This window comes from Triticum dicoccoides, chromosome 4A (assembly GCF_002162155.2).
Source record: "Triticum dicoccoides isolate Atlit2015 ecotype Zavitan chromosome 4A, WEW_v2.0, whole genome shotgun sequence".
Classification (NCBI taxonomy): Eukaryota; Viridiplantae; Streptophyta; class Magnoliopsida; order Poales; family Poaceae; genus Triticum; species Triticum dicoccoides.
Window position 1 is genome coordinate 701,998,107 of NC_041386.1, and position 13,408 is coordinate 702,011,514.

Consider the following 13,408-nt stretch of genomic DNA (forward strand, 5'->3'; position numbering starts at 1 on the left):
CCCCCCTTTATTATCTTGTTGACTTGTGTCAGTTGTATGGCGCCGGCCAGGCTGTATCTGTTTGCATGGGAAGCTGGTGCCACGACACAAATGAAAAGGCCAATCGCTGGATCCATCGCCGATCGGTCGTCTGAATGCAACGCTGCTGCCTCCTGTCACGCGCGTGTTGTTGAATTGGTACCACTTTTTTTTTATAGAAACAATGTGTGCTAACTGCTCGGAGAGATCAGTCTCGGAGACTGACACATTGAGTTGGTTGGGAACTTGAGATGAGCAATAACACAAGCCAGCAAGCACTGTTCACCTCACACTCTGTCACTGTCACTGACAAACACACATTGATACATACTCCCTCCGTCCGGAAATACTCGTCGAAGGAATGAATGTATCTAGATGTATTTTAGTTCTAGATACATTCATTTTTATGCATTTCTTCGACGAGTATTTCCGGACGGAGGGAGTACATACCTGTCCGTAGACGTTCCTCGCGTTCGCGTCGGCCCCCTTCTCCAGCAGCAGCGCCGCGATCTGCACGCACGTGAACAGTTTCAGTTTTTTTTTCTTCTTGAGAAATCACAAAAGCATGGCCTTGCCTACACGCGTACAAGTGAAAGTAAAAGAGGGGAATCGAATTTTTTTTATTTTGCAGTAAAAAAACTAAATTAAATTAGATCGAATGTTTATATATGTATAGTACGAATACCGTTGTTTGGTGTCCAGGTCGGGGAACATGTGAGTTGATCGTTGACGACTGTACGAGTGCGGATGGAAACAGTTAGCCAGCTCGCTCGCTAGCTACTCATGCACGCCAACTGCGTATATAATCACTGTCTGAGCATGCATATGTTCTTGGACAAAATCGTCAAGGCTAGCCAGTCGGACGTCGCGTTTAATTTCTCTGCGACTTTGGTGATGGATGGCGTCCTGACGCGATGGGTTTTAAAACACATGGAACCAGCCTTGTCTACTACTTGATCACAATTTACTTGCCACATGCGTCGACAGCAACGCAGCGACTTGTGCTGCAAAAATCAGTGCTAGCACTGTGCATGTGTGCCTCAATCGCACGACGCATTTAACTTTTGGACATTACTATATAAAATCCCTAAAGAAAAATTTGGATGTGTGCATTCTACGGGTTCTTTCTTAATTATTACGGAGCACTTGTGTGTGCCTACATTTCGCCTTACCCATTCCTGAAAAGTACTCTCCCAACGTGTTTGGATTTTCACATTTGCTAGGTTGCCTGGAATTGAATCGGTGCAAGTCAATTTCCTGGGTGATGTCTATAATATAGTGAACGCACCTACCTGGCTACGTACGTGGCTCCCATTATACACCTTCAACTCGGGTGAGAGGAAAACCATCAAGTCAAAGAAAAACTTTCGATCCATCTACCTAATTACACATCAGCGTGACAGCAACCCGGCCCGAAAATAATGTGTGCTAATTAACTACTGGCGCCAACTTGCGTGCAAAAGAATGCATCGTCCCTACAATGGTGACTCGACCTTGCCGTGAATTTAGGGCCACACAACAACAAAAGAGTCATTTTCTACCAAGGAAAAATGAGTCGTGCTTGCTTGGAAAACCATGCATAGCCGGAGGACGCACGCATGCACCCCAAATCAAATCTTTCTTTTTCTGAGTTACCTCAAATCAAATCTGATATGGCGGAGTAGGTAGGTTTTCTTGTCGACTCGTGAATTTATTATATTTTATCAGTGGGTTGTCTGTGGTTAAGTTAAAGATATGGTGGTTATGCTAGATAGCTGTGTGTGATAATAATTGATTTAGGGAACAAATCGGATATGGTGGTACGTTTCGAGACATTACTAGGAGGATCAATATGTGGGATCTACTACTAGCTAGTTAATCCGGGCCACATGTTTTTCTAGTACCTTTTGTTTCGTCGAATTTATTTCGTCCTTTCGCGCAGATATATTTTGAGCCCCATGATGTGAGCTTGTCTAGTTATTCAACAATAACCTCAAATTTAAAACTGACACTCTAAGACTCGCAGTTTGAATTTTGTAGGGTTGGCTCGTATTTATCCTGGCAGAAATATTATTGCAATCTTTTATCCGTAACACCAGCCATATTGAACTTGTAGTAGTAATAAGAAAAGAAAAAAAATGGCATGCTGAACTAGGCCCGCGCGTTGCATGGTTTTGAATTTAAATTGCACCCGCTGAACTAGTCCATGCAAAACGGAAACAAATTCGTATGCGTCGAGCATGCAGGCAGGCGCGCAGGCAGGCAGGCGCGCGCGCGGCGGTGGCCGGCGTCGAGACGCCGGACGACGCGCGTACGAGCCGTCGAGCGAGCGGCCCGTCCGGCGCGCGCGCGAGGGCACGTGCACGTACGTACCTCGTGGTGGCCCTTGGTGGCGGCGAGGTGGAGCGGCGAGCTGAGGTTGCCGAAGGTGGCCGTGCAGCGCGCGAGCCCCGGGTCCGCCGCCAGCAGCCGCCGCACCTCCGCCGCGTCGCCGTCCCGCGCCGCCGCCGCCAGCCGCTCGCCCAGCCCGGCGCACCCCAGCGCGTTCCCCATGTCTGTGCTGATCAATCCGACGCGCGGCCGCCTGCCGTCCACTACGTACCGAGCCCGCGCACCCGCCGGCCGGCGCCCCGTCGCTAGCTGGAGAGCTAAGCTCACGGGACTTCCCCGGTCGTGGTTGGCAAAGGAGATTGAATCTGGTGAGCTAGGTGCGTGTGAGCCTAACACTAAGCCACCACATATATATCTGAGATTTCTGTCTACCTATAAAGTTTTATATGTGCACTCTTTTAGTTCTGGCTTAGTGTGATCATGACCCATGAGAGAATTCTTTTTCCCTTCTTCTTCTCTCACTGTTATGATATCTTGGTGTCAGTATACCAGGCCAGACAGCTGGGCGCTAGTGTATTGATTAGTTGTGCATGGCCGCTTTTGCACATTAACCCCTGTACATGTGTGGATTCACTTGCACGCCCACCACTTAGGCCCAGGGGTAGCTTCAGAAATAACCCCCTACAAATGTTATTTTTGAAGTGATGCGTATTTTTGGAGCGACATGTCACCGCTACATGGAGACTGTCTGGTCGAACAAGACGGGTGTCGGCTATAAGTGACTCGAGAGAATCATGTCGAAGTGGGGCGTCGGTCAACAAGTGAAGGGTCGATCTTCAGGAAAAAATATACGTGCCGACAAATCTCCAAAGTTCTTATCAACAAAGTGTCGCTCGCCAACACGGTATCATCTCGATTGCATCCTACGGTCGAAGAATGTCCCGAGGTAGTGAAAGTGATGCACGCATAAAATTGTACTGAAAACGCCACAAGTCAATTCATTGTCGATCATATATACCATCCCTTGGTGTAAAACGGTGAACTATGAAGAGTCAACCCTGCCCTAGCGCCAAAAGAGTCGACGTATTGCACACCATGGTTGTGTGGTGCTAAGTTGGCATGGAAAAGATCTCCTTATAGTGTGTCGAAATCATCCACAGCCAAAGAGACAGTGCAAGGTATATTCGTACGTGTATGACACTATGACAGTGTGATCGATGTAAGTATCTGCCAACCCCCCCACTTAGCACTAACTCACGGGTGCAACTAATCTAGCTAGCTAGTGGATCAAGTTTCTCCACTTGGTAGCTTCAGTTTCCTTCACTTTCTGGCTTCTGCAACTTGCATTTCGTGTCTATTCATCGAAAGGAAACACTATTTTTGGTTTTATCACCTTCATTGTCATGAGAAAATAAAAAAATTATTGACTCATGAATAAACTAGTCAAGGCTTTCCGATCATTTTCAGTGTCTTTTGTAAAATAAATTTTTCCCTTGATTTTTGTTTAGAAAAACTTATGTACTGAAAGACAAGTCTCAACCAATTCATTCAGGTTTCAATTTCCCGGCAGAACAAGGAAAGCAAAATCACAAGATAACATCTTGGGTCCCAATGTCATGCGGAGAGAAACAAGTCATTTCATTCAACCGGAAGTGCATGAGTGCATACTGTTCACTGGTGTGCTCTTGTTTCAATCAACCAGAACCCCCTTCATGTATACCACTAGCAGTTCTTATAGAAAAGCTGGCCCGGAGAAAAATAATCATCAACAAATTCGTTAGAAGGTTCCTGACCTCATTTAGCAAGATATATGAGATTAATGGATAGTACATCAATAGAGAGAGACAAGATTATTATTATTATTATTATTAATCAATATAGTCACAAGAGGGGAGCGGCCTTGCCGAGAGAAAAGCAAGGCATCCAATGGACGTATAGAGCAATCAATGATGATACCTTTCTCAAATTTCATTACGAAAAGGGACTCGCTTGGTGCAATTAGGTAGGCGTTCAGCAAACAAGGTGCTTGCATTGGGTCACCATCTCATTCATAACATATGAATACGATATCTATTAAATTGGACCAAAGCACGCGCGCGCGCACACACAAACACGTACATGAGTGGTTTTCGAAGGAAATATATACTCAAAATGCACAAGAACGAAGGGGGAAAATGTATCATCCTTCGTAAACTGTGGCACCCACCCTACGAGATGGTATCCAGTTTCATGATCTGTGAGCTTCATACACTTGCACAGCTAAGCTATCATTACAAGGTAAGGTGGAGCATACTACTGTTCTCAGTTCTGAATGTACAAAAGTGGGCAAATCACTTCCTACAAATCTCTGTACACGACCTGGAGACTTTGAAAATAGAAACCATAATTTATTGCGACAGCATGAACTTCATTTCGTATCACATAATGCCCTACCTACCGGCACTATTTCATTGACCAAGCAGTGGAGACGGGTGCGTGTCGCGTATAGTTATGAAGTGTGCAAATTGAAGGGCACATGTCAAAATAACAACTTCACAGAGGGTACGGCTGCGAAGTGGTACATGATCGGACACGTCATCGTCATTGGAATCGTAGCAGCAGAGATGACTAATTAGTGAGCAGAATTAAGACAGTGCTAATTATTTTTTAATGTCAGGTTAATAAAGAGGGGCAACTTGTGGCAGCACTCATCAGTGAGTTTGATCCGTTCTGAAGTCCAAGGGAAGAGTATCTTGATCGTAGGAATCTCTGTGCGCAGGGGGTGGATTCTTTTTCTTTCTTTATTTTGAACTTGGGTAGTGGATTCTTGCAAGGAAAGAGAATCTCCAGTTGCTTCGTCCACGCCAACCTTTGTCAGCCAATCACCCGGTTGCATTTCCGTATCAACTTGACCTTCTATGCGGATATGATTTAGATTTAGGAGAGGACGGATTTTCAAAACTACTTTTGATTCCTTACTTTTATAATAACTAATGAGGGGCTATTTCATTCCAAGGACTTTTATTATAAGAAATTTTAAAGATTACTTCGGCGTGTTTAGAAATTTTACCCATTTGTGTTGATTGATTTGTACATAAGGGCATCACCAAACTGACCTCTAAAACGAACACTGTATTTGTCCGTTGACTGGTTCGGACCATTCCACGGACACTGGTGCGGTAGTCGGCCATCCAACCATGTCGTTTAAATGTCCATCTATGCACATGTGCATGTCTCGGTAGAAGAGAGATGGAGCAGGGGGCGGGGGTTGGATGTCCGACGTGGTGGCTTTCCGTAGGCTAGACATATGTCCAGACTCCTCCAAAGCCTCCAAGCTAGCTTCTAGTTTGACGGAATTTGGACATTCGGACCAGTCCGAGGATGCTTGAGGGATAGCCTTGGATGACAAAAACTATTCGGATCTCACAAAGGACATATATGAACGATTTGAGAGTCCACGTTGGAGATTCCCTAAGAATCTTTCTGAAGACACCTTGTGTTTTATTTCACTTCCTGATAAAAGGTTGTGTTTTTTTACGGAACCTCGTCAAAGGGAGGGGAGCTACCGCATTGCATTAAGAAGAAGAGAATTGATCCAGTTAATAAGGGGAAACCGGACCCAAAAATTGTTGGGGATCGTTGCAGAAACTAGCAACGAGAGAGAGGGGAGTGCATCTTCATACCACTGTAACGGAAGCGTTATAGTGGCGGCGGAGCCCGCACCTCGCCTTCCGTGCAGCAGGCAGCGTGCGCCAGCAGCTGCTGTCGGTAGGGGTGGCCGCCTCAGCCAGTGGCGGCGAGGCCCACTGGCGGGGCCCGGACGCAGCAGAGGCTGTCGGCCCGCGAGCGACCGCGCCAGGGCTGGCCGCCTCGCCCGGTGGCGGCGTGGCCCACCTGGCGTCGCCCGTTCCGTTGCGGCTGGGTGTACTGTGGAAAAGCCGTTTCGGCTGGGTTGCCGCCTCCAGCGGTGGCGGCAGGGCCCGCCGCCTCCTGGCGTGGCGGCAGGTGCCACGTGTCGCCTGCCGCGCCTGCCGCCATCGCTGAAGGGGTCTTTTTTTGTCAAATTCATCCGAAGGTAGTCTTTTTTATCAATTCATCTCAGCAGGGGGTCCTTTTAGACAAAAAATTCCCTATGCCCAACAAAAAGAACACACCACATGCATCATGGCTTATTAGAAAACGGGTGCAGTGCAGCTCAAGCCGCTCTCCATCATGCTGGGAGAGCAAGATAAAATCTGTTGTACGGTGCGCGCGTGAGCTCACCATCGGGCAATGGCCCACTTTTCCGGTCGGGTTAGCAGCCTAGGCCCAGCTCCCGGTTCATCGGGATATCTTCGGATGTTTTCGATGCGCATCAGACACTCCACTATAAGCAAAGAGCCCACTACATCCTAAAAGACCGGCCTCGAGGGAGTGTGGCACTCTCTCTTATAAGAAGCTCCTAGCCTCCTCCCATATCTGAGATGGAACTAAAGTCACTAGCGCTGCCCAAGGTCATGTTCAAGACGTGCTCCGTTCGTTCATCGTCGTGGACCTGTGCACGGCTGGCTGATTGTGATGGGATGAGCTTGTAGCTAGGACAGAGAAATACAGTTGCATGTCAGGGATAGAGTTGCAACAGGGAGAACAATATAATTAGACTCGGCCACTACTTTAAAGAGCATCAGCATGATCTTCCTTTAAGAAGAACATTCAAAAATGCATAACAGCACAAAAATGCGAATAACTGAATGGAAAAGGCCTTGTTCGCTTCACACCTCTCTCCGACTACATAAAAAATTTAAAAGCAAAAGAAAACGGCATGCAGTCAATAGACTACAGGAGCCTGGCACCTAAATCAATAAACCTAAAATCTAAAAAGTGCATACGCACTATTTGGAGACAACGAGCGGCCGGGCTTCCTAGCCATGCATGAGTTGTTTTTTTGTCTGCTAATGCATGTCATTATTAGTATTTAATGTGTTCATACTGATTAGCCCGATTTGAAAGAAACAACTTCACGTATAATTATTTTGGTTTTCCAAATTTTTAAAAAGTCATATCTTTTAAACCGCGCGTCGGAATTCAGATCCGTCTTCACTATTAAATTCTTTGTGACGAGATCTTTAAAACTAGATCCCCCATGGGTATGTTTCGACGAATTTTTTTATGCCAATTTTGACGCTATATTGTGCAACTTCGGTACTGCTGTGTGCAAGTTTAGTACTACATGGTGCAATTTTTTTTAAACCCAGTTTTTTGGAGCTGCATCCACAGTAGTTGTAGTTGCACACATAGTAGTCATAGTTGGCACATGCATGGCCACAGAGTTGCACAATCTGGTCTGATAGTCGCATATGAATTGTCATAACTTGTAATGTAGTCTAGTTGCACACACATTAATGTTTAGTTGGCTTGTAACGTAGTCTAGTTGCACACACATTGATATTTAGTTGGCAGGAAGACTAGTTGCACACACATATGCTTAGTTGGCTTGTAATATAGTCTAGTTACACACACATTGATGTTTAGTTGGCAGGGCACTAGTTGCCCACGCATTGATATTTAGTTGGCAAGACTAGTTACACACATAAACTCAATTGGCGCGGCAATGTAATCTAGTTGCACAATGCAGTACTTTAGTTGCATCATATAGCACCAAAGTTGACATAAAAAAAATTCATCGAAACATACCCATGCGGGACCTAGTTTCGAAGATCTCGTCGCGGTGAATCCAAAGGTGAAAGCGGATCTGAATTCCAACGTGTGGTTTAAAAGATATGACTTTTTAAAGATTTAAGAGACGAAAATAAATGTGTTTCACAGACTAGTCTGTACGCGTTTGTTGTACGCATTTAATACTAATAAAAACATCCACTAACTGACAAAAAAATGCATATTAGGTAATTATTATTTATAGATTATTAGAGAACCAAAACTTGCAATTTTAGGCCGGCCGCTCGCAAAATGTAGCGAGCAGCCGGCCGCTCGCTAGACCGGCCCATCAATAAAAAAGTGGGATATTGTCTAGTCGGCTAGAAAATGGAAACATGCGATACAGAAAAGGGAATATCCTACTCGCCGCTCACTGCGGCAAACTGCCCCCGCTACGCACAGGGACAAGCGCGGAGCGATGCTTTTTGGGCCGGCCCACTTAGGAACTTCGCACTCCGGGTTTGTGAACCTTCTAGTAGGTTCTATGAACCGTTTTTTTCTTATATTGGTTTTTCACGTTTCTATTTTTTTTTTGTTTTCTGTTTCTTTTTTTTATTTTTTTTTCTTGTATTTTTTGGAACATATTTGCAGTTTTACAAAATGTTTAGGATTTTATTTTTTATTTCTTCTTCTTTTCTTCTCTTTTTTTCAAAAATATCGAAATTATAAGTTTTGTTCATGTCTCAAAAAAATGTTCGCAAAATTCAAAAAATGTTCTCTCTACACAAAAAAGTTCAAAACTTTCGAAATTTAGAAAATGTACCAGATTTCAACTTTTGGTTCACATATTATAAAAATGTTCGCTCTTCCAAATTTGTCCGGGAATTTTCAAAATTGTTCTTTGTTTCAAAATTTGTTCTCAAGATTCAAAAAATGTTCATGCTTTACAAAATTGTTCAGATTTTTTAAAATTGTTCTCCATTTCAAAATTTATTGTCAAGATTCAAAAAATGTTCGTGCTTTAAAAAATAGTTCACTTCCCAATTTGTTCTCAAGATTCAAAAATCATTCGTGCCTTAAAAAATTGTTCTCAAATTCCAAAAATGTTCATGTTTTCGTAAAATGTTTGGGAAATTTAAAATTTGTTCATTTTCATAGAATTTGTTCGCATTTTTTCAAAAAAAACGTACGTTCAAAAAATTACTCAAATTTTGGAACAAAAAGTTGGAATTTTAAAGCACAAATGTTCCCGTTGTCAATAAATGTTTGTGTTTTCAAAAGTGTTCCTGTTTTCTAGAAAACTTGAAGAGTTTCATAAAATGTTCCCATTTTCCAAATTTGTTCCCGAGTTTAAAAAATGTTTGTGTTTTCTAATTTTGTCTGCGTTTATTATTTTCTTTGGAGTTTAAAATGTTCCCGTTTTCAAAAAATGTTTGTGTTTTCAAAATTGTTCGTGTTTTTAGAAAAAACTCAAGAGTTCACAAAATGTTTCCATTTTCCAAATTTGTTCCGGAGTTTAAAAAAAAGATTGTGTTTTCAATAATTGTTCGCATTTTTATATGTTGTTCGGGAGTTTAAAATGTTCCCGCTTCCAAAATTGTTCGTGTTTTTTTAAAAAAAATCAGGAGTTTGGAAAATGTTACCATTTTCAAAATTTGTTCCGGAGTAGAAAAAAATCTTCGTGTATTTAAAAATTGTTCGCGTTTTAATATTTTGTTCAACAGTTTAAAATGTTCCCGTTTTCAAAAAATGTTAACCTTTTCCAATTGTTCTCGGAATTTCAAGAATACCCGATTTCAATTAACGTGCTTAGTAGTGAATTTAACTCATGTACAAGAAAAATGACAACTTTTATGGTTGTTCATCTCAAGAAATATAAATTTATTTTGTACTTCGGTTTATTCGGTTAACCGTTCGGTTTTACGGTATATACCATAAAAACCAAAGTTTAAATCGGTATGAAAACTTCATACCATACCGAAACCAGAGACCATAAAAACCATAAAACCGGTTCGGTTCGGTTTATTTTCGGTATGGTTTTTCGGTTTGGTTTTCAAATGCACAGAGTGAGTCACAACATTGTTCGCCTTGCAGTCTCAGTCTCCGATTACGAATCTGAGAATCACCATCTCCAACACAAAAAAGGGCAATATGTCCAGCAATAGCTTCATCGCCAAGATGAAGAGCCTTGGAGATGAGCTGGCTGCGGCTGGCCGTCCGGTGACCGATCCGGAGATGGTGGACTACATCCTCGCCGGTCTAGATCGGGACTATGATCCCGTTGTTGCTGCAATCGGCGCCATCAAGAATTCCATTATTATTGATGAATTATTCTTGCAGATCTCCTCATTTGATCAAAGGATGGAGATGCTCGGCGATGGGCCAACTTGCTTTCGCTCCTCCGCTAATGTTGTTTACAGAGGACGCGGGCAAGCTCGCGGCAGAGGAGGTCGTGGGTGAGGAAACAGGGGGCATGGTCGTGGTGATCGCGCCTCTTTCTCTCCTGCCCGCGGCAATGGTGCTGGCAGCTATCAACAATGGCAGCGACAACCACCACCACAACAGCAACAACAGCATGAGGGAGACTACCCTGAGTGCCAAATATGTTACAAGTATCATGCTGGCGGCGCTAGAGCCTGCTGGCATTGCTATGAGGAGGATCGTGAAGGAAAAAAGAAAGCCAACCTCGTCACCAACTCCTACGGGATCGACACAAACTGGTATGCAGTCTCTGGCGCCACCGAGCACATCACGGGGGAACTCGACAAGCTAACAATGCGAGAAAGGTACCACGGAGGCGACCAAGTACACACGGCGAGTGGAACTGGTATGGATATTACTCATATTGGAAACTCAATTGTTAAAAACCCCGTTAAAAATTTGCATCTAAAGAATATTCTACATGTCCCCCATGCATCAAAAATCTTATGTCCGTTCATAGATTTACCCTTGACAACAATGTTCTCATCATCTTTTATCCCTATTATTTTGTGATTAAGGACTTAGCAACGAGGAGAGTCATCTTTAGAGGAAAGTGTGAAGGAGGTCTCTATCCACTCATATCATCATCTTCATCATGGTCAAATAAACAAGCCCGGAGTGTCACCAAACCATCTTGGGCGAAGTGGCACCGACGCTTGGGTCATCCATCTTCAGTTATCGTTCAGCATGTCCTCAGTAGAAATAAACTCCCTTTTGAGTCTAGTGTTGAGTCAGCTTGTGATGCATGTCAACAAGCTAAAAGTCATCAATTGCCATATCTCATCTCTACTAGTGTATCTACTGCCCCCTTGCAACTTATCTTTTCAGATGTTTGAGGGCCAACCCCTGCTTCAGTTGGTAGATTTTCGTACTATGTAAGATTCATTGATGACTACAGCAAGTTTACTTGGATTTATTTGCTAAAGAAACGATCCGATGTTTTTCAAGTCTTTAGCAATTTCCAAAATCTTGTTGAACGCCAATTGAACTCTAAATTTTTTGCCATGCAAACAGACTGGGGTGGTGAGTATGAGAAACTTAATTCATTCTTCCAAAAGATTGGATTCTCCCATCATGTCTTATGTCCTCATGCTCACCAATAAAACGGGTCTGCTGAACGAAAACATCGTCATGTTGTTGAAGTAGGACTAGCATTGCTAGCTCATGCATCTATGCCTCTCAAATTTTGGGACGGAACTTTTCTTACCGCTACATATCTTATCAATATTCGTCCTAGCAAAGTAATAAAATTTGAGAATCCCACCACACGACTTTTTGGTGTAAATCCAGATTACACATCTCTTCGCATCTTTGGTTGCGCATCTTGGCCAAATCTTAGACCTTACAACACACGCAAACTTGCGTTTCGCTCTAAGCAATGTGTCTTTTTAGGCTACAGTCATATGCACAAAGGAGTTAAATGTCTTGATGTTTCCACTGGAAGGGTTTATATATCTAGAGATGTTGTCTTTGATGAGTCAGTTTTCCCTTTCAAATCGCTTCATCCAAATGTCGGTGCTCTTCTCTGTAAAGAAATTCTTCTTCTTCCAGATTTTGATAAATGGGGCGATAACAATTGTGCTGACCAATGTGCTAATACTTCTGCTAGTTCTACTTCTGGTGTCATGTCTGTGCAGTTGCCTGAAGAAAACGGAGGCCAAAATGATCAAAATCATGAAAATCCGACGCCAAATGCAGCATTATTTCATGTGAATGGAGAAGGAGCAGCAAGCGTGGAGCACGAGGTTGATTTGGAAGGCCCTGTCACGCCTGTGCGCTCGCCAGTCTTGGATCGTGCGCATGGATCCGCTTCGGATCGGGCGCCTGATAGCCCAGCAGTGGACAACCCAGCAGCGATCAGCGTCCAGGGCTGTGCAGCCCACTCCGCCGTTGCCGCATCATCACGCGGGGCTTGGGATCCTCTGTGGCGTCAGGCTCGGTAGCCCGCAACAGTCCCAGCTCTGGGGTGGACACACGGATGACCACAGGATCCGCTGCGACAACTCGGGCTGCACTTTTGGATGGATCTCCAGGATCTTCTGCAACCAGTCAGATCGTACAGTCTCATGTGCAACAGTGTTCTACCACTACCTCAAGGGTTATGACATTAGAAATCCGAAAAGAAGAAGTGACGGTACTATACCGTATGACATGTTATGTATTTCAGGTGAACCAACAAATTTAGGTGATGCACTTGGAGACTCCAAATGGAAAAAGGCGATGGATGAAGAGTATACTGCACTAATGAAAAAGAAGACATGGCATCTAGTGCCGAGTCAGAAAGGTAAAAATATTATTGATTACAAATGGGTATATAGAATCAAAAAGAAGGCAGATGGGTCCATTGATAGGTACAAGACACGCCTATTTGCAAAAGGATTTAAACAACGCTATGGCATTGATTATGAGGACACTTTTACACTACTAGGGAAAACCCTAGCAGTAGCGCGAGTTTAAAGCCTATCAGTAGCGCGGAGTACCGCGCTACTGATAAGGCGCTACAGCTAAAGGTTAGCAATAGCGTGGGTGGGACCACACTACTGCTATATCGACTTAGTAGCAGCGCTTTCCACAACAAGCGCTACTGGTAATTAGTAGTAGCGCTTCTCGTAGCACACGCTACTACTATTATTCCATATATTTTTTATTTCATGTTGTATTCATACACCTTTATACAAGTTTTTATACCGCAGCAATTTAAAGAATGATTTTACATCATAATGAGTTATTACATCAGTGGGAGAAAGAACCGTGGACTAGTTTCAAGTGGATGTCCATCCACTTGAAACTAATCTGCCGTTCTTTCACACAATGATATAATAAATATCATCATCATCATCATCATCATCATATCATCATCAACTTATCATAATAATACATCATTGTCATATAACACCTCCTCATGATCATTGTTTTCATCAATGAGACATCACATACAAGTTGGTCACTAGACATAATCACAACTACTCATCATCATCAACTCTCA

The 13,408-nt window shown here is 43.4% G+C and overlaps 1 protein-coding gene across 1 annotated transcript in view; it reads right to left on the reverse strand.

Annotated features, from left to right (window-relative positions):
- Positions 1-2,719, reverse strand: part of LOC119288019 (probable E3 ubiquitin-protein ligase XBOS36) — a 5,881-nt gene extending 3,162 nt beyond the window's left edge. The window contains exons 1-2 of the mRNA XM_037567636.1: positions 2,371-2,719; positions 469-528 (exon numbers count right to left, since the gene is read on the reverse strand). Of these exons, the coding sequence (XP_037423533.1) occupies positions 469-528; positions 2,371-2,550 (240 nt within the window). The 5' untranslated portion in view covers positions 2,551-2,719. The remainder of the gene's footprint in view (positions 1-468; positions 529-2,370) is intronic.
- Between the last annotated feature and the right edge of the window lie 10,689 nt (positions 2,720-13,408).